The 22,311-nt window shown below is 42.5% G+C and overlaps 1 protein-coding gene across 1 annotated transcript in view; it reads left to right on the top strand.

The window, feature by feature from the left end:
• The window catches only part of LOC109868959 (metabotropic glutamate receptor 7), a 125,549-nt gene extending 103,485 nt beyond the window's left edge, over window positions 1–22,064 (top strand). The window contains exons 9-10 of the mRNA XM_031804360.1: window positions 10,744–11,005; window positions 20,817–22,064. Coding sequence (XP_031660220.1) covers window positions 10,744–11,005; window positions 20,817–20,866 — 312 coding nt within the window. The 3' untranslated portion in view covers window positions 20,867–22,064. The remainder of the gene's footprint in view (window positions 1–10,743; window positions 11,006–20,816) is intronic.
• The last annotated feature ends 247 nt before the right edge of the window (window positions 22,065–22,311 follow it).

The raw sequence follows: 22,311 nt of genomic DNA, 5'->3' as shown, positions 1-22,311 counted from the left end.
TGATGCGCAAGTAGAGAATAGAGAAACTGGGGTGCAAAAGAGCAAGAGGATAAATAACAATATGGGGATATTAAATTAGATCATAGGAATTACTGTGCTGCCATATTTATAGATCTATCCAAGGCCTTTGATACTGTTCATTCAAAGGTTCTCTGAAATGGGCCTCAACTAGGCGTCTTGTAAATGGTTTGGGAACTAACTATCTGTCAGACAGGACACAATTTGTGCTTTCTGATGGTGTCAAGTCAAGTTACCTATCCTCTTTACTATTTAAACAGTACCAGTCAAAAATTTGGACATTCAAGGGTTTTTCTTTATTTTTAATTGTAGAATAACAGTGACATCAAAACTATGAAATAACACATATGGAATCATGTAGTAACCAAAAAAGTGTTAAATAAATCTAAATATATTTTATATTTGAGATTCTTCAAATAGGCACCATTTGCGTTGATGACAACTTTGCACACTCTTGGCATTCTCTCAACCAGCTTCATGAGGTAGTCACCTGGGATGCATTTCAATTAACAGTTGTGCATTGTCAAAAGTTAATTTGGGGAATTTCTTTCCTTCTTAATGTATTTGAGCCAATCAGTTGTGTTGTGACAAGGTAGGGATGGTATACAGAATATAGCCCTATTTGGTAAAAGATCAAGTCCATACTATGGCAAGAACAGCTCAAATAAGCAAAGAGAAATGACAGTCCATCTTTACTTTAAGACATGAAGGTCGGTCAATGCAGAACATTTCAAGAACTTTTATCGTTTCTTCGAGTGCAGTCGTAAAAACCATCAAGTGCTATGATGAAACAGGCTCTCATGAAGACCGCCACAGGAAAGGAAGACCCAGAGTTCCCTCTGCTACAGAAGATAAGAATTAACTGCACCTCAGATAGCAGTCCAAATAAATGCTTCACAGAGTTCAAGTAACAGACACATCTCAACATCAACTTTTCAGAGGAGACTGCATGAATCAGGCCTTCGTGGTTGAATTGCTGCAAAGAAACTATTACTAAAGGACACCAATAAGAAGAAGAGATGTGCTTGGGCCAAGAAACACAAGCAATGGACATTAGACCTGTGGAAATCTGTCCTTTGGTCTGATGAGTCACAAATGTGAGATTTCTGCATTCAACCGGCGTGTCTTTGTGACACATAGTAGGTGAACGGATGATCTCCGCATGTGTGGTTCCCACCATGAACCATGGAGGAGGAGGTGTGATGGTGTGGGGGTGTTTTGCTGGTGACACTGTCTGTGATATATGTAGAAATCCTCGATTTTCCATCCCATCTGGTTTGCACTTAGTGGGAATATAATTTATTTTTCAACATGACAATGACCCAACACACCTCCAGGCTGTGTAAAGCCTATTTGACCAAGAAGGAGAGTGAAGGAGTGCTGCATCAGATGACCTGGCCTCCACAATGATCTCAACCCAATTGAGATGTATTGTTACGCCTGCTCCCACTCTCCCTCCCTGATGCTCGAGGGCGCCAGTCTGCCCTACATTACGCACTCCTGCCACCATCATTACGCACACCTGCTTCCCTCATCACGTGCATCAGCGATTCATTGCACTCACCTAGACTCAATCACCGTGATATTACCTCCCCTATATATGTCTGTTCCCCAGCTCTGCTCCCCACTTCTGCATTGATTGTCATATGTCTCTGTTTTACCCGGTTCTGACGCTGTTCCTATCCTGTTCCATGTCTGTGTAAATTAAATGTTCACTCTCCATACCTGCTTCTCATCTCCAGCGTCGGTTCTTACAGGTTTGGGATGAGTTGGACCGCAGAGTGAAGGAAAAGCAGCCAAGCGCTCAGCATATCAGGGAACTCCTTCAAGACTGTTGGAAAAGTATTCCACATGAAGCTGGTTGAGAGAATGCCAAGAGGGAGCAAAGCTGTCATCAATGCAAAGGGTGGCTACTTTGAATAATATAAAATATAAAATATATTTTGATTTGATTAACACTTTTTTTGGTTACTATGTGATCCCACGTGTATTATTTCATAGTTTTGAAGCCTTCACTATTATTCTACAATGTAGAAGATATTAAAAAAATATAGAAAAACCCTTGAGTAGAATGAGTAGGTGTGAACAAACCTTTGACTGGTCCTATATATAAATAATATTGGTCTATCTGCAAAACTTGCAACATTCATCTGTATGCAGATGACACTGCTTTTGCCCCTAAGACTGACCAGGCTATGTTGGAACTGTAATCAGTTCGCCTTGCAGAAACTCTTTGTTGATTTAATATGTGTACTTAATGCAGCAAAAAATTAAATGGATGCTGTTTTCTGATTCTCATGAAATACTATAGATGTCTTACACCAGTTGTCACCAACCTGTCAATCTTCAAGACATTCTTTGTCAATCACCAAACATCTCTGAAGAAAAGGCATCAATAAAGGCTTGCACTTTTGTAACTACGTTTCTTGTTGCGCTGTTGGCGTTCGCTGCAATTGATTCAGAAGCCCACTGAGTAGGTAAATTGTTCCCATGTTGAACCATTTTATTCATGTGAAAAGACAAACTACCCAGCCAGAGAGAGACTGTCAAAAAAAATACAGCAAAGAGCTGGTGTTTTTATGAGTGAGTTCATGTCTAAGTTTGAATTCAGCACTGTCAACACAGAGACAAAACATAAAATGTTCTTCTCCCTACTTCAACTCGCTCTGCAGCTGCAGTGAATGAGTAGCCAAGTGTATCGATAGCTATGCATTTTTATTTTTATTAGCAGCTTGTCGTGTCTGTTACTATCGAAGAATATTTCACTTTCTCTGGTCATAGGAAGAACATTAATTTGTGCATGAGGCAGATGCGGTGTGACTCGAGTTTCGCCATCAGGTGGAAGACAGTTTCCCTTCTCTCTGATCAGTCTTACCAGAGGAAAGGAAGGAGAGAGTAGGGACAATGACAGACGGACCTTCTGCTGCTCTGTCCCTCCCTCCCCTGAGACTAATGCCGTGTTCAAAACAACTGGGAACTCGGAAATATCCAACTTTCGACTTCAGTGCGTTCAAGACAACTGGGAACTCTGAAAAAAATGAGATCCGACTGGGGAAAAATAGTTTTGATCAGTCATCCAACACGAAATTCCAAGTTGGAAATTCTAGCACCTTTCTAGTACTCCGACTTTCCGACATGGAGATCACTGATGTCATGATTTTACCTAATTTCTTTCCCCGTGTCCCCAGTTGTCTTGAAAGCACTATGACCAAATGTATGCTCAGCTGTGCCTCGCAAGTGCTACACCAACAAATATATTTTGTTATCAAAATGTTGTTATCAGAGTTTTCAAATGTAATCTGATCTCAGAAGAACAATATTGTCAGGCCAAGCATAGCTATGTTGTGATAATGTATTAGACCTACTATAATCTAAGCGATAGAGCTTGGCATGCTTTTTACCGTGAAAGTGATCTTGACTCAGAAAATTTTGGTGACCTACATTTATGCATTGGATGGTTCTTTCATTGAGCAGGTTCCTGCCTATAAATATCTGGGCTTTTGGATTGACAATAATCTGACATTTAAAAAACATACGGATGAGCTAGTTAATTAGCTGAGGTTTAAAGTAGGCTTATTTTATATAACTAGATTTCCTGACAGTTCTTGACTAAGAGTAGTCGCTGCTGCATTCCGATAAATGGAGTCACCACAAACCTTTGGATGCCGTCTATCGTAGAGGCGCACGTTTTATCACAGGTGACAGTTTTAATATGCATCACTGCATCCTGTATCAAAATGTCGGCAGGTCCTCATTAAAACCCTGTAGATTACTCCATTATTCCCTTTCTGTTTACAAAGTTCTACTACACAAGCGTCCGACCTACCTCAATTTAAAAATATGAGACACCAAACCTGTTCACAGGGATGGTTAACTCTCGGGGTTCCACTAGTACGTACAGATCTAGATAAATCCCCCCATTTTTGGAATAGCCTACAAAACTCCCTGCATCTTGACTTTCTGGTGCCTCTAGGGCAGTTTGGGGACTTTAATGTTGAGTGAGTTTCATAACAAGTTCCAACTGTTTGGATTGAATGTAAACTATTTATTTGTGGTGTTTGAAGCTGTAGTGTTGATTCTGTCATTTGTAGTTTATCTTAATTTATTGATCATTTTGAATATGTTATATTGTTGTCCTCGGTACACCATTGTAAATGAGACCCTGGTCTTTATGTCCCCTGAATAAATGAAAGTTAAATACAAATAAATAACCAGCTTCCAAATGCAATTAGTTTAATGTTCCACTGCCATCCACTCAGTAGGAATGGGGAATGATCCAACCGAACACAACTGTTGGAGTGAAACTACATATAAGGGATTGTGGGAAATTCTGTAGTAAGCATGTGTAACTGTTTTATTCAAGCAAACCTGCAAATAACATTGGTCAATTAATTGTTGCCATATTGTCTGTTTTTGATTTGTTTTATTACAAAAATGTGTAACATTCTGGAGGGATCAGGTATCAGTGTACACACAGCCTATAGGGAGGAGGTCACACACGGACAACAACCTCTCCCTCAACGTGAACAAGACAAAGGAGATGATTGTGGACTACAGGAAAAAGAGGACCGAGCACGCCCCCATTCTCATCGACGGTGCTGCAGTGGAGCAGGTTGAGAGCTTCAAGTTCCTTGGTGTCCATATCACCAACAAACTAACATGGTCCAAGCACACCAAGTTTACCCATTTCATTTGAATGTCTCAAGTTAGAATCTCTGAGTAATCTCTAACTCTATATCATTCACACGAGTGAAAACCACCTTTGTAAAGAACTCCTGACACCAAACGAACTTTCCCCTAAAACCATATAAACTTCCACAAGGGTTAACCTCCCTCGGAAAAGGAAACTTGTGTTAAATCAAACTTCTTTACCTCAACATGTCTTAACAAGCCGTTCAACTCTTGTAAAATGGCACTTGTGCATATGTGAATTTCTTAAAGTCAGGGCAAGCTGCCAAGTTAGATTACGTGGTTAAGACGAGAAGCATTGAAGCATATCCTCCAACTTTAGGGGCAGAAAAACTACATTACCTACAATACGGTTGTCTTTTAGCAAATTACTTCATTTGACAAGAATTAGACTTGACTTTGTCTTTGTCAAGGCGCTTTGCCTTCCTGAATTGATACTGTACTTTAGATGCTTACTGTCTCTGCCTGAGTTTTCATATCTAGAACCTTGAACAGCATTCAATGCACACCAACATTTTACAATCAACAGAAGAAGAACTGTGGGAAGCAGGGGCATTAAATTAAGCTCTAGCCTTATTATAGTGGTTAGAGATTGAGAGTATGTTCTTAAAGGAGGGATATCTTTTTTAACAAGATAATGCCAGGCCAAGAAGGCAACCTTAAAGGATTCATTGAGCTGAGCACATGACGATAACAACTATATTGTAAGTAGCCTAAAGTGCATGGGTGGCAAGTTAGTGGTTAGAGCGTTAGTTCAGTAACCGAAACGGTTGCTGGTTTGAACACCCTAGCCGAGAAGATGAGCAAGGCACTTAACCCTAATTTGTTCCAGGGGTGCCATATTACTAATACTGACCCTGTAAAACAACAAATTTCACTGCACCTATCCGGTGTGTGACATTCTTATTTTGTTGTTGCATCAAGTCAGTATATCCAAGTGCTACAGCACTTCACAATTATATAAATCGACTTAGCCGTTGAGTATACTACAGTTTTTGGCGTATTAAACAAACAGCTATATTCCAATCACATTTATGGCAGTCTAGATCTTCTGACTGTATTTTTTAACAAGGCTGATTTTTCTAACAAGGCTGATGTTTGATCACCTCCTGTGATATCCCAAAATGTCATCTCTGTACCATTGTCATTAGCCCATGCATTTACAGCATGTGATAGACAGCCAGTCAGACAGTCTATGATAGGCCCATTCATGAGCAGAGAGGAAGGGTCCCCAGTGCAGTAGCATACACTTCCTCCTGATCTGACTGAAAAAGTAGGCTACCCCAAAACAACAAGAGACTTGCAGGTAGATGAGAGGACAATGCAAATCCCCCAGATCCATTATTGAAGGTGTTTTCCAATAGGGCAGGAGAGCATCCTAATGGTAACTCTACTGAATGGTGTCTTTATCTCTGTGTGCATTTATGATCCCCAATTTATACCAGACTAAATTGCCTGTGCTGTACATCCCATGGGTATAATTATCTAAAAACCTTCCCCAGATTTTTGTCTGTGCAGATAGAAGGCTGTTGACGGTTTGCTTCCCTGTTATCTGTATGTTGGCGTTTGACGATGCTTGTCATTGAGATGTTAAAATTCAGACTTAGTCGTTTGATTCTTGATGATTATCTTAATAAATCATTACTGCAGCTATAAATAGAGAGTTGCCAAGCAGTTGGGAAATTGGCTTCATGTATTTATTTATGTTAAAGCAATAGGAATTCATTATACATGCTCTGTGACAAGCTTAGCATTCCTGTGATGTGTGAGAGGGATGCGAATTTGGCTCAAGCTCCCACTGAAGCACTCTAAAGAACCCTGTCTGTGTAACAGGAGCTTGGGCAGCTAACTACCAATAACGGTGCGTGTTAGTGTATTTGTATGCGCATGTGCATACGTATGTGTGTGTGCGTGTATGCCTCTTACACTTCTTGTGGGCTACTGTAGAGAAATCAGGTCTCTTACATAGTCAATGAATCTGATAGGGTCAGCAATGCAGTAGTCTCATTACAAGCTTATTTTAGCAGTGTTTTAATAGCTCGCACCAAACTCTGTGTGGTGATGGTGATGGTGTTGCTATGGATACCAGACAAGGAAACATAGCTAGCGGTGGAGATCCTCTGGTGATGAGCAATTATAATGCATGGAACACTGCAGGGTTTGATCAATATACCCAATCACACACGCTGTAAATTGACAGCAACGCAATCGGGAAAATACGTGCAACAATTCCATTGTCTTCTGTTTCTAATGGTGTGGAACAGAAGGCATTGATACTGTATGAGCACCATGATATTCATACGGTTATTAATGCATGGTGAGACAGATCTCTCACTCTGATGACGCTCCGCAGAGAAAGAGAGAAAGAAGGAAAGAGAATGGAGAGAGATATGATGTTGATAATGTTGGTATTTGAATGAGTTGCAGAGATCAGACGAAGAAGCCATGACTGGCATGTAAATGTCTCTGTGTAGAATGTGTGCAAGGCGTTACCATGGCTGGTGCCATTTGCTGAGGAAAACACTATGCAAATGGTGACATTTCCTCTCATATAGATTCAGTCAGTTTTACTGCCATACAGATATTTACTACTGTATCTCCCTCACTACAGGGTGTCAGAAAATAAGTGGCATTTTGATATTTTAAGTACCATAGCTCAGTTTTAAGTAGATTTTTCATGGACTGCTCTTCAAACACAGATATACGCCCTCTTGCGTGTTTCAGCCTAATCTAAGACTCTTGAAGGAAACAAGTGCCTCTTGCGGGTATGTGAACTACATAGCTGCTTGAACGATGATTTCCTTCTAAGAATACAGTTACATAATTCAGAACAAACTCAAATTATAGCCTGATTAAAGGTTATGCAAGCTCAGAGTGTTTGAAAATTCAAGTATGAATGGTGTTATGGTGTCCGTCTTGTTGAGCTTAAGCGTAATCTTCTTAAATGTACAGTTAAATACCTCAGTCAGGCCGAGGACAGTCCAATGACTAATCTAATGGTGCTGAGAGGTCAGAGAGATAAAGAGTCATATTTGCTCATTCACATTTTCTAGGTCAAGGTTCACCAAGGAGTGAGATGAGAGAAGTCATAACGCCATTTAACATCCACATGCGTGATGCTACAGCATCCATTTTGCGCCAGAAAGCTCAATATACCTCAGCTATTGCAGTGGAGAGGAGATGAGTGAGTCATGCCACACCGAAGAAACTGCTAGTTACTGCTGATACATACAGTACACTATGGAGTGTAGGCAAGTGTCTAATATACAGTGAGCTCCAAAGGTTTTGGGACAATGACACATTTGATGTTGTTTTGGCTTTGTACTCCAGCACTTTGGATTTGAAATAATACTATGGCTTGATTAAAGATAGTCCTTAATAAATCGTGAATAATGATAAGTGAGAAAGTTACAGACGCACAAATATCATACCTCCAAGACATTCTAACTAACCTCTCCTTATTACTATACCAGGGGAGGTTAGCATGTCTTGGGGGTTATGATATTTGTGCATTTGTAACTTTTATTCAGGACTATCCTTAATCACTATCCTTACATTAATGTAGAAGTTTTTAGAAACACAGTCTATTCTTATTTACAATAAAGGTACTAAAAGAAAAAACTCAAAAATGAGACAATACATTATTTACCATCCATTTTTACTGGGCACGAAATAATCTGAAACACTACCAAAACAAACAGCAAATGCATCCAAACAAGTATGTAGAGTCACACGCGTGATGTAATCATCACATGCTAGAAATATGGGACCAAACAGTAAACTTTTGACTACTTCATTTATACAAATCTTTAGGGGTGTAAATCATTTTTACACCTACCTTTTTGAGAAAACAAATATTTATTTACAGTACTCTGGATTGTTAATTGGACTTGTTCTGTCATTTCAAATCAAATCAAATTGTATTAGTCACATATGATGAACATAACAGGTGCAGACCTTACAGTGAAATGCTTACTTATGAGTGATCCCCTAACCGACAGTGCAGTTTAAAAAAACACATATAAGAATAAGGATAAAAGTAACAAGTAATTAAAGAGGATCAGTAAAAAATAACAATATATACAGGGGGGTGCCGGTACAGAGTCAGTGTGTGGGGGCACCGGTTAGTTGAGGTAGTATGTACTTGTAGGTAGAGTTAATTCAAGTGACTATGCATAGATGACAACAGAGAGTGGTAGTGGTGTGGAGAGGGGAGGGGGGGGGACAATGTGAATAGTCTGGGTAAACATTTGACAAGATGTTCAGGAGTCTTATGGCCTGGGGGTAGAAGCTGTTTAGAAGCTTCTTGGACCTAGATTTGGCACTCCGGTACCGCTTGCCGTGTGGTAGCAGAGAGAACAGTCTATGACTAGGGTGGCTGGAGTCTTTGACAGTTTTTAGGGACTTCCTCTGACTCTGCATTGTATAGAGGTCCTGGATGGCAGGAAGCTTGGCCCCAGTGATGTACTTGGCCGTTCACACTACCCTCTGTAGTGCCTTGCAGTCGGAGGCCGAGCAGTTGCCATAGCAGGCAGTGATGCAACCAGCTCTCGATGTTGCAACTGTAGAACCTTTTGAGGATCTGAGGACCCAGGCCAAATCTTTTCAGTCTCCTGAAGGGGAATAGGTTTTGTCGTGCCCTCTTCATGGCTGTCATGGTGTGCTTGGACCATGTTAGTTTGTTGGTGATATGGACACCAAGGAACTTGAAGCTCTCAACCTGCTCCACTGCAGCCCCGTCGATGAGAATGGGGGCGTGCTCGGTCCTCTTTTTCCTGTAGTCCACAATCATCTCCTTTGTCTTGATCACGTTGAGGGAGAGGTTGTTGTCCTGGCACCACACGGCCAGGTCTCTGACCTCCTCCCTATAGGCTGTCTCGATGTTGACGGTGATCAGGCCTACCACTGTTGTGTCATCAGCAAATTGAATGATGGTGTGGAGTCGTGCCTGGCCATGCAGTCATGAGTGAACAGGGAGTACAGGAGGGGGCTGAGCACGAACCCCTGAGGGGCCCCTGTGTTGAGGATCAATGTGGTGAATGTGTTGTTACCTACCTTTACCACCTGGGGGTGGCCCTTCAGGAAGTCCAGGATCCAGTTGCAGGGGGAGGTGTTTAGTCTTTAGATTATTGTTTAGATTTCAGATTATTTGTGTATTTGTATTGTGTTTGAGAGACATTCTACTGCCCTGTTGGAGCTAGTAACATAAGACATTCTACTGCCCTGTTGGAGCTAGTAACATAAGACATTCTACTGCCCTGTTGGAGCTACTAACATAAGACATTCTACTGCCCTGTTGGAGCTAGTAACATAAGACATTCTACTGCCCTGTTGGAGCTAGTAACATAAGACATTCTACTGCCCTGTTGGAGCTACTAACATAAGACATTCTACTGCCCTGTTGGAGCTAGTAACATTTCACTGCACCTGCAAATCTGTGTACACGACCAATAAACTTTGATTTGATTTGAATAAATGCTATGGGAGTACGAGTGGTTGGATTGATATTTTCCCCCACAGCATCAGAATGCACACACCCAGACCACTCATGGAGCAATGCATGATAAATTAATGTGTTGCTCTTTTTGCTTTACAGTAGGCAAGGCCAATTTCTCTCAGTGATTACATTGAAATCCATCAAGACCACCTACAAGATCTCTGGGGTATGACCATGATAGGTTCTGCTCTTCCCTCTCTCCCTCAGCATTACATCAAGCCCAACCTGTAGATAGGGGTAAGTGCTGTGTAGTGCAGTAGTGCAGCCAGACCACCCTATAGCCAATAAGTCTAACAGTCTAACAGCTATGGAAGTGGGTGATCAGTGTTATAACAGTACAGTACAATGGTGTGGCTCTTTTCTCTGTCCATTTCCCTCCACAGGCATAGACCTGACCGCCTGTAGATATGCTTGATAAGGGCTACGGGGCGATTTTACTGAGAGTACATTCTAATTAATGTGGCTTCTCTCCCTCTCTCTCTCTCTTGTTCTCTCTCTCGCTCTCTCTCTCTTCATCCATCCTCTCCCTTCCTCCACAGCTGTACATCCAGACAACCACCCTCACCATCTCTATGAACCTCAGTGCATCTGTAGCTCTCGGGATGCTCTACATGCCCAAGGTCTACGTCATCATCTTCCACCCGGAGCTCAATGTCCAGAAGAGGAAGAGGAGCTTCAAGGCCATGGTCACCGCCGCCACCATGTCCTCCCGCATCTCTGTGAAGCCCAGCGAGAGGCCCAATGGAGAGGCCAAGACCGAGTTGTGTGAAAACCCACCCATCGCACCCACCGACCCCATGAGTGAGTCACACAACATGGCCATTAACGTATTCTGTAACTACTTTGTTAAATAAAATAATGACTGACCATATAACTACTATGTAGTATCTGTAGTAGTAGAAGTAGCAGCACAAACTGTTTCAAATAATTGTTTTATATTCCTAGTTACTGTACATGTAACTCCATGGTATCTGTTACATCCCATGACACATACTGAGAGCAGTGAGAACCCTGCTTACCATGAGTCAGTCACGCAGCATAGCCCGTTGTGCCTCGAATGAGATAACGAGGTATTAGACAGAGATGACTTAATCAAAGACATCAGGAAGTGCACATGGGAGCCAGCCATTCAGTCCTATTCATTGGCTTCGCCGTTCTGGCTCCCAATATAAACTGTCTTCCTGAAGAAGATTGAGATTTATGACATCACTGTCTAATCCTTCCCCATCTCATTCCAGTCGTGTATTGTGTCAGTGGTATAATTGACATTCCGGTCATATGATGTGGGATGCTATAGTATAGGTCCACTGGTCTTGGGGGATCATCTCTGATTGCTTAATTAATGGTTATCTAGTTAAAGGACCAGTGGAAGAAAAATGTCCCCATAACATCAAAGATCCACCTCCATGTTTTACAGTAGGTATGGGGTTCTTTTTTGCATATGCATCCTTCTTTCGACGCCAAACCCACCAGTGGTGTGCGTGTCCAAAGAACACTATTTTCATGTCATCTTACCATAGCACTGGTTCCGAACCAAGTGCCAATGCTGTTTAGCAAACTCCAGGCATTTACATTTGTTGGATGATTAAAAAAATAGAGCCCAGTACCAGGACATTTTTGCCAAAAACCTGGTTACCTCTGCCAGGAGGCTGAAACTTGGTCGCAAGTGGATCTTCCAATAAAACAATAACCCGAAACACACACCTGAGATGGCTCTGGACAAGAAGGCAGATGTTTACGTGCCCCCAACCGATTATGTTTTTTGTTTGTGTTGTTTGTAACTTGTTTTTTTACTTATTTTGTACCATAATGTTGCCGCTGCCGTCTCTTATGACCGAAAATAACTTCTGGACATCAGGACCGTGAGTACTCACCATGGACTGGCAGAATCCTTTTTGCCTTTAACAAGTCTGACGAGGCCGACTTGAATAATATACTGCTTTCTTGGGAACTGGCCCAGATCCCCATGATTTGCGTGAAGACGAGGCAGAGAAAAAGGTGCCGGTGGGCGGGCTGCCTTCTGAGAATTTGTAGACAACCGAATAAACCCCCTCTTCCTTCCATTCTGCTAGCAAACGTGCAATCTTTGGACAATAAAATATATGAGCTACACGGAAGACTAAACTACCAACGGGAGATTCAAACTGCAATATCTTATGCTTCACGGTGACGTGGCTGAATGATGACACTATCAACATACAGCTGGCTGGTTATACACTGTATCGGCAGGATAGAACAGAACAAGGATAGGACAAGGGGGCGGCGGACTATGTATTTTTGTAAATAACAGCTGGTGCATAATATCTAAGGAAGTCTCGCCTGAGGTAGAGTATCTTATGATAAACTGTAGACAACATTACCTACCTAGAGAGTTTTCATCTCTATTTTTCGTAGCTGTTTACATACCACCACAGTTAGAGGCTGGCACTAAGACAGCATTGAATGAGCTGTATTCCAATATAAGCAGACAAGAAAACGCTGACGGAGGCGGTGCTCCTAGTAACCGGGGACTTTAATGCAGTGAAACTTAAATTAGTTTTACCAAATTTCTATCAACATGTTAAATGTGCAACCAGAGGGGAAAAAAACACTGGACCACCTTTACTCCACACACATACAAAGCTCTCCCTCGCCCTCCTTCTGGCAAATCTGAGCATAATTCTATCCTCCCGATTCCTGCTTACAAGCTAAAATTAAAGCAGGAAGCACCCGTGACTAGATCAATAAAAAAGTGGTCAGATGATGCAGACGCTAAGCTACAGGACTGTTTTGCTAGCACAGACTGGAATATGTTCCGAGATTCATCCGATGGCGTTGAGGAGTACACCACATCAGTCATTGGCTTCATCAATAAGTGCATCGATGATGTCGTCACCACAGTGACTGTACGTACATACCCCAACCAGAGGCCATGGATTACAGGCAACATCCACACTGAGCTAAAGGCTAGAGCTGCCGCTTTCAATGAGTGGGACTCCAACCCGGAAGCTTATAAGAAATCCAGCTATGCCCTCCGACGAACCATCAAACAGGCAAAGCGTCAATACAGGACTAAGATCAAATCATACTACACCGGCTCTGACGCTCGCTTCAAGGCAAATAACTATGAATGAAACATGCATGAGAGCACCAGCTGTTCTGGAAGACTGTGTGATCACGCTCTCTGCAGCCGATGTGAGTAAGACCTTTAAACAGGTCAACATTCACAAGGCCGTGGGGCCAGATGGATTACCAGGACGTGTAGCCTGTAGCCATGAAGTGCTTCGAAAGGATGGTCATGGCTCACATCAACACCATTATCCCAGAAACCCTAGACCCACTCCAATTTGCATACATCCCCAACAGATCCACAGATGATGCAATCTCTATTGCACTTCACACTGCCCTTTCCCACCTGGACAAAAGGAACACCTATGTGAGAATGCTATTCATTGGCTACAGCTCAGTGTTCAACATCATAGTGCCCTCAAAGCTCATCAATAAGCTAAGGACCCTGGGACTAAACACCTCCCTCTGCAACTGGATCCCGACTTCCTGACAGGCCACCCCCAGTTGGTAAGGGTAGGTAACAACACATTCGCCACGCTGATCCTCAACACAGGGGCCCCTCAGGGGTCTGTGCTCAATCCCCTGCTCTACTCCCTGTTGACTCATGACTGCACGGCCAGGCACGACTCTAACACCATCATTAAGTTTGCCGATGACACAACAGTGGTAGGCCTGATCACCTACAACAACGAGACAGCCTATTGTGAGGAGATAAGAGACATGGCTGTGTGGTGCAAGGACAACAACCTCTCCCTCAACGTGATCAAGACAAAGGATTTGATTGTGGACTACAGGAAAAAGAGGACCGAGCATGCCCCCATTCTCATCGACCGGGCTGCAGTGGAGCAGGTTGAGAGCTTCAAGTTCCATGGTGTCCACATCACCAACCAACTAACATTTATTTTAAAATATTTATTTCACCTTTATTTAACCAGGTAGACTAGTTGAGAACAAGTTCTCATTTACAACTGCGACCTGGCCAAGATAAAGCAAAGCAGTTTGACACATACAACAACACAGAGTTACACATGGAATAAACAAACATACAGTCAATACTACAGTAGAAAAGTATATATACCGTGTGTGCAAATGAGGTAAGATAAGGAAGGTAAGGCAATAAATAGGCCATGGTGGCGAATCATTTTCAGTCAGTGGGTTTGGCGACGAGTATGAAGCGAGGGCCAGCCAACGAGAGCGTACAGGTCGCGGTGGTGGGTAGTATATGGGGCTTTGGTGACAAAACGGATGGCACTGTGATAGACTGCTTCCAATTTGTTGAGTAGAGTGTCGGAGGCTATTTTGTAAATGACATCGCCGAAGTTGAGGATCGGTAGGATGGTCAGTTTTACAAGGGTATGTTTGGCAGCATGATTAAAGGATGCTTTGTTGCGAAATAGGAAGCCGATTCTAGATGTAATTTTGGATTGGAGATGCTTAATGTGAGTCTGGAAAGAGAGTTTACAGTCTAGCCAGACACCTAGCTATTTGTAGTTGTCCACATATTCTAAGTCAAAACCGTCCAGAGTAGTGATGCTGGACGGGTGGGCAGGTGCGGGCAGCGATCGGTTGAAAAGCATGCGTTCACTTTTACTTGCATCTAAGAGCAGTTGGAGGCCACAGAAGGTGAGTTGTATGGCATTGAAGCTCATCTGGAGGTTAGTCAACACAGTGTCCAAAGAAGGGCTAGAAGTATACAGAATGGTGTCGTCTGCATGGAGGTGGATCAGAGAATCACCAGCAGCAAGAGCGACATCATTGATGTATACAGAGAAGAGAGTCGGCCCAAGAATTTAACCCTGTGGCACCCCCATAGAGACTGCCAGAGGTCCGAACAACAGCCCCTCCAGTGCAAGCACACCCAGACAGTCGTGAAGAGGGCACGACAAAACCTATTCCCCCTCAGGAGACTGAAAAGATTTGGCATGAGTCCTCAAAAGGTTTGGCATGGATCCTCAAAAGGTTCTATAGTTGCACCATCGAGAGCATCCTGACTGGTTTCATCACTACCTGGTACGGCAACTGCTCGGCTTCTGACCGCAAGGCACTACAGAGGGTAGTGCGAGCGGCCCAGTACATCACTGGGGCTAAGTTTCCTGCCATCCAGGACCTCTATAGCAGGCAGTGTCAGAGGAAGGCCCTAAAAATGGTCAAGACTCCAGCCACCCTAGTCATAGACGGTACTCTCTGCTACCGCAAGGCAAGTGGTACCAGAGCGCCAAGTCTAGGTCCAAGACGCTTCTAAACAGCTTTTATCCCCAAGCCATAATACTCCTGAACACCTAATACTGCTCTGAGCAGTTATATTAACATAAAATATATATATATTATTTTGTAAATGTTTCTTGCTCATCTTTATCAAGTGTGCCAATCATTTTGGACCTAACTGTACCTGTGATGGACAAGAAAGCCAGTTTAAATCGCCCTATACTATCTCCATGCTCGCCTCATTTTTCTAGACTAAATCATCAAGAATTGATTGACAGGACATGGTAACACATCACGGTTCCCATCGGCCTTATTTTCTCCATCTCTACTAATCACCTGGCACACACCGCACATGTCATCATCAGGTGCTGGCCTTCTCTCAGTTCCGTCTCTGATATGACAGCTATTCCTGAAAACGTCCTGTGATTGTTATTGTCATCTGTGTAATGAGCTGTAGCGTGTGTATGTGTGTGTGTGTGTGTGTGTGTGTGTGTGTGTGTGTGTGTGTGTGTGTGTGTGTGTGTGTGTGTGTGTGTGTGTGTGTGTGTGTGTGTGTGTGTGTGTGTGTGCGTATGAGAGAGAGAGAGTGAGTGAGTGAGTGAGTGAGTGGGAGAGTGCTTGCGTCATCAGGATGACGACAGTGTCTCTCTGCCAGTCACACACGTAGCTTGTGGAGTGAACACACTGCGTAGGGGGGACAACCTCAACAGCTGTGGTAGCAGCGCAGCCAAATTCCCCAAGCAGAGCCCGAATGGAGCTCATCTCCGAGAGGCCCTCCCAAAAGTACACTGTGTTATCTGCTCTGTGCGTCTCTAACCTTTTGTCTCCCTACACGCATGTTGCCTCGCTTCCTCTCCTCTCTCCTTGCTTCCTCTCTCCTCCACTCACCCTTCTCTTTTAGCAGCAGTGGAAGTGACATTTATTAATGGTGAATTTATATACATGACCTCCCCTGAACTGTGGATCCCTTGTCCCTGGAGACTGTACATCAGCCCCTATAACCGTCAAAGTGCCAAATAGTACCTTTCAGGAGGGATCCCCTCTGACTGATCTGACTCATAATGATTTAGAGTTATTAAGTAAGATAATTAGTAGCTCTGAAGATTCTACAGGACATCACTATCGATATTAGTCAAACTATCTCTATGACTGTCCCTTACAGAGATGTAAGGATTTGCCCTGTAATTTAGAAATATTGGCAATGTCTCCTCTCTGTCCCAGCAGTGATTATGAGCAGAGATATATTGACCACATCAGGCATGTGTGGATGAATTAACGATTTGTAGGTACCTTTTTGTTTTATGACCAATCAATCAATACCATGACAAGGGAAATTGTACCCATGTGTGCCACAAACACGTTTGTTTTACTATCCTTGTGGGGACCAAACAATTGATTACCATTCCAAATCTAAATCTAAACTAAAACCTAAATCTAAAATTGCCTTTTTCCTTGTGTGGCTCAGTGAAATGTCCCCGCTTGTACTGACTTCTGGTCCCCACAATGATAGTAAAACCAAAACACAATAACACACACACACACACATAAAACAAAATCATTGCTTTCTTCTTGAAAATATAAACTTTTTTGACCAACTGCACACATATACAGCTAAGACTGCAGAAGCATGTTGTACATCTACACATGTTTTATTCATCATAGGCACTGGCCAAGACTACAAAATAAGTCTGGAAGGAAGTGGTAGTTCTTTAATTGCATAGCCCATGGGAGTTGGTCACCATGGCAAGATTTAGAGCAGTAAGAAAAAAGTTTACAGAGCTACACTATATATAAAAAAAGTATGTGGACACCTTTTCAAATGAGTGGATTTGGCTATTTCAGCTACACACGTTGCTGACGGGTGTATCAAATTCCACAAATATCTGCCCTGCTAGAGCTGCCCCGGTCAACTGTAAGTGCTGTTATTGTGAAGTGGAAACTCATTCCATGGCTCAGCCGCGAATTGGTAGGCCACACAAGCTTACAGAATTGGAACGCAGAGTGCTGAAGCTGTCCTCGGTTGCAACACTCACTATCGAGTTCCAAAATGACTCTGGAAACAACGTCAGCACAATAACTGGTCATCGTGAGCTTCATGAAATGGGTTTCCATGTCTGAGCAGCCGCATACAAGCCTAAGATCACCATGCCCAATGTCAAGCGTCAGCTGGAGTTGTGTAAAGCTCACCGCCATTGGAGCAATGGAAACGTTTTCTCTGGAGTGATGAATCACGCTTCACCGTCTGGCGTCCAACGGACAGATCTGGGTTTGGCGGATTCCAGGAGAATGCTACCTGCCCGAATGAATAGTGGCAACTGTAAAGTTTGATGGAGGAGGAATAATGATCTGGGGCTGTTTTTCATGGTTCAGCCTAGGCCCGTTAGTTCCAGTGAAGGGATATCTTAATGCTACAGCGTACAATGACATTCTAGATGATTCTGTACTTCCAACTTTGTGGCAACAGTTTAGGAAAGACCCTTTCCTGTTTCAGCCTGACAATGCCCCCATGCACAAAGCGAGGTCCATATAGAATGGTTTGTCTAGATCGATGTGGAAGAACTTGACTGGCCTGCACAGAGCCCTGACCTCAACCCCTTCGAACACCTTTGAGAAGAATTGGAACGCCGAATGCGAGCCAGGCCTAATCGCCCATCTTCAGTGCCCGACCTCACTAATGCTCTTGTGGCTGAATGGAAGCAAGTCCTCGCATTAATGTTCCAACATCAGTGGAAAGCCTTCCAAGAAGAGTGTAGGCTGTTATAGCAGCAACTGGGGCACCAATTCTTTATTAATGCCCATGATTTTGGAATAAGATTTTCTATGAGCAGGTGTCCACATACTTTTGGTCGTGTAGAGTATGTCTCTGCTTTAAGAAACACAATGTGCATCGACCTCCATTAGACAGGAGAGAACACTGCATAGGTGGAGTAGTGCAGTACGCAACACTGACATACCATTGTACCTACCTTGGTGATCAGCAAAGTTGAGGTCCGTTTCCATGGCAACGTAGAGACAGGGATCACATCAAATGCCCTAGCATTTGTTAGGTGCCCACTTGTGTGGTGTTTGTGTTGTTGCATCACTAGTTAGTATCTGAAAATAGAGAGTTTGACTCAGGGGTGTTGCTGAAATTAAACAATGCACTAAACCAGGCAGTGATTGTGCAACGATTGTTAACGGTGCACGTTCACATGCAATGCATGAATGTATGATAGAGTTGCAGGGTATTTATATATTATGCATGTACTTTGTGTCTTCTCTATTTACACTGCCTTCAGAAAGTATTCATACCCCTTGACTTATTTCACTTGATGTCTTACAATGCCAGGCCCACCCACTGGGGAGCCAGGCCCAGCCAATCAGAATACATTTTTTTTCCCCACGTAAGGGCTTTAATACAGACAGAAATACTCCTCAGTTGCATCAGCTGTACAGGTGAAGACATTGGATGTTGAGGTCCTGGGTTAGCGTGGTTACACATGGTATGCGGTTGTGAAGCTGGCTGGACCTACCGCCAAATTCTCTAAAACAACATTGGAGAAGGCTTATGGTAAAGAAATGGACATTAAATTATCTGTCAACAGCTCTGGTGGACATTTCTGCAGTCAGCATGCCAATTGCACACTCCCTCAAAAATGTGTGTTGTGTGACAAAACAGAACATTTTAGAGTGGCCTTTTATTGTCCCCAAGCACAAGGTGCACCGGTGTAAGGATCATGCTATTTAATCAACTTCTTGATATACCACACATGTCAGGTGGATGTATTATCTTGGCAAAGGAGAAATGCTCACTAACAGGGATGTAAACAAATATGTGATTTTTTTTGTTGTTGTTGAGAAATCAGCTTTTTGTGCGTATGGAACATTTCTGGAATCTTTTATTACAGCTCATGAAACATTGGACCTACACTTTACATGTTGCTTTTATATGTTTGTTAAGTGTACAGTAAGTATTCACACCCCTAAGTCAATACTTTGTAGAAGCAACTTTGGCGGCGATTGGGGATGTCTCTATCAGCTTTGCACATCTGGATTTGGGGATTTTCTCCTATTCTTCCTTGCAGATTTTATCAAGCTCTATTAAGTTAGATAGGGAGCGGCATTGAACCACAATCTTCAAGTTTTTCCACAGATTTTCAATGGGATTCAAGTCTGGCCTTTGGCTGGGCCACTCAAGGACATATTATTGTTCTGAAGTCATCCCAGCATTGCTTTGGTGTATGCTTAGGGTCATTGTTTTGTTTGAACGTAAATCTTCGCCCCAGTCTAAGGTCGTTTACACTCTAAAGAAGTTTCTTATCAAGGATTTGATCTGTATTTGGCTCCATTCATTGTTCCCTCTATTCTTACGTATATCAGTCCCTGCCACTAAAAAGCATCCCATATCGTGATGCTGCCACCACCATGCTTTACGGTAAGGGTGAGGTTCAACGTGTGATGAGCTGTGCCTGGTTTTCTCCAGTCATAGAGCTTTGCATTCAGAATACAGAATATTTTGGCCTATGCCCCTTTTGCCCTATGCTTCTTGTGCCTTTTGGGCAATTCCAGGTGTGCTGTCGTGTCTTTTTCTCAGGAGTGGTTTCAGTCTGGCCACTCTCCCATAAAGCCCAGATTGGTGAAGTGCTGTAGAGATTGTTGTCATTCTGGCAGGTTCTTCCATCTCAGCCAAGGTCACCTCCTTGGCCAAGGTCCTTCTTGCCCTGTTGCTCAGTTTAGTCGACAGCCAGCTCTAGGCAGAGTCTGGGTAGTTCCATATTTCGTCAATTTCCCAATGATGGAGACCACTGTGGTCTTAAAAACTTTCATCACTGTATAAATAGTTTTGTACCCTTCCCCAGATATATGCCTCAGCACAATTATATCTCAGAGATCTACAGACAGTTCCTTGGACTTCATGGTATAGGTTCGGCTCTGACATGCACTGTCAACTGTGGGACCTTATATAGACAGGTGTGTTTCTTCATAAATCATGTCTAAACAAGTGAATTGGTCAGAGGTGAACTCCAATACCGTTGTCATGACATCTCAAGGATGTTCAAAGGAAATTGGATGCACCTGATTCTTATGTAAATTAGATATTTCTGTATTTCATTTTCAAAAGATTTGCAAACATTTCTAGAAACATATTTTCACTTTGTCATTATTGGGGTATTGTGTGTAGATGGGTGAGAACAAAATCAATTTAATCAATTTTGAGTTCGGGCTGCAACACAAAAAAATGTGGAATACGTGAATGGGTATGAATACTTTCTGAAGGCACTGTATGTCTGCGTATGTTTGTCCATTGCTTATTGTATTTTGTTGCACTGTTATAATAATCTTATAATCATTATAATCTTTGACCTACCTCGCTTCTCAGGTCAAGCTACGAAGAAAACATATGTGAGTTACAACAACCTCAGGATCTAATGGCCTCCCAGGGAATGCCCCGTGTCCTTACTCTGGGATGATGACCATAACTGGGGAGCACAGGAAGAGAAGACGGGCAGGGGCAGGGGCAGGGGCAGGGGCAGGGACAGGGACAGGCTGCCTAGATAGTACTATGGTTTCCAGGACTGTGGATGGTGTCAACCTTTATAATTGTTGTCTTCTGAAGAGGAAGATTAAGGGGGAAAGGAAAAATGGAGGGATGGAGATATTTGATATGAGCAGTGAATGATGAAGAGATAGCTAGCTGTAGGATCGCAACTGGGCCCTGATCCATGCTGTTCTGTTCTGATCTGTTCTAGAACCAGACTGTGGGTTCTTAGAACCTCTGTAGTGTGTTCCCTTATCTCTGAAACAGTCAGTGATGTGAACAACCTCTGTGATACAGGAGTCAGTCTAAGTCATCCCTGAGAAATAAAGAAGACTGGACAGTTTATTTAAATGTTTTTTTGTTGTAATATCCATTAAAGCCATATTCTCTTGCAGTGCCCATGGTTTGTTTTTAAGTTAAGTGAGGTGTCTTCTGAGTTCCTTGTGCCTGATCTTACATTTTTTCAACATAATATTATGTTGAATTTCGACCTTGACTGAATCACCATAACTAGCAAGCTCTGCCACATGCGTTTTGTTTTTATGAAATCCACTCACATTAATCATTTTAACATGAATAACTATGTCAGAGTGATGAGCAATGTATCTATATTTTTTTGTAAATATCTGAGAGTATTTTCATGTTTGGATAACAACAACAAAAATATCCAGTATATGTTTAATTGGCTTTGGATGGTAACTAAAAAGCAGCACACACTGTACACATTGCATGTGCCAATGTATGTCTGTTCTATTTGATGTAAAACAAAAAAAAGATAAATAAATTCTGAAATGACTTTGATCTTAAGCATCATTCTGAAGTTTATTAATTTCTTTTAAAGAAATGACTTGATTCATAACAGAATATGGCTTTAATCTGTTATTAAAATGGACCCCTCTGCATCTGTCAGCATGTTGGTTTTATATAGTTTTGTACTTTATGCTTAATTATCAATGGCGTGGGAAGAAAACCTATCTGAACAATCATGCAAGTATGTTGTGATGTTGTCTGTCCAATTATCAACATGTAATAAAATCATTTTGTTATCTTTTATACAATTAAACAAAGCGGAACCTAATCGTTATTTATGTGCATGTGTGTGAGTGCTTGTGTGTGTGTTTGTGTCAATATTCCTGTATTGGCGTGAGTGTGGAGTGAGGGGGCATGCGTGTGTGTGTGTGTGTGTGTGTGTGTGTGTGTGTGTGTGTGTGTGTGTGTGTGTGTTTGCATGCATTCACATGCATGTGTTTGTGTTCGCACGTGTGTCTAATAGAGAGATTGACAGCTGTGTATGCACTGATGCATGGGTAAATACCATTAATCAGTGTTTTGTTTA

This window comes from Oncorhynchus kisutch, linkage group LG24 (genome assembly GCF_002021735.2).
Source record: "Oncorhynchus kisutch isolate 150728-3 linkage group LG24, Okis_V2, whole genome shotgun sequence".
In the NCBI taxonomy this organism is placed as follows: domain Eukaryota; kingdom Metazoa; phylum Chordata; class Actinopteri; order Salmoniformes; family Salmonidae; genus Oncorhynchus; species Oncorhynchus kisutch.
The sequence above is the reverse complement of the archived record's forward strand: the minus strand, read 5'-3'. Positions and strand labels throughout refer to the sequence as shown.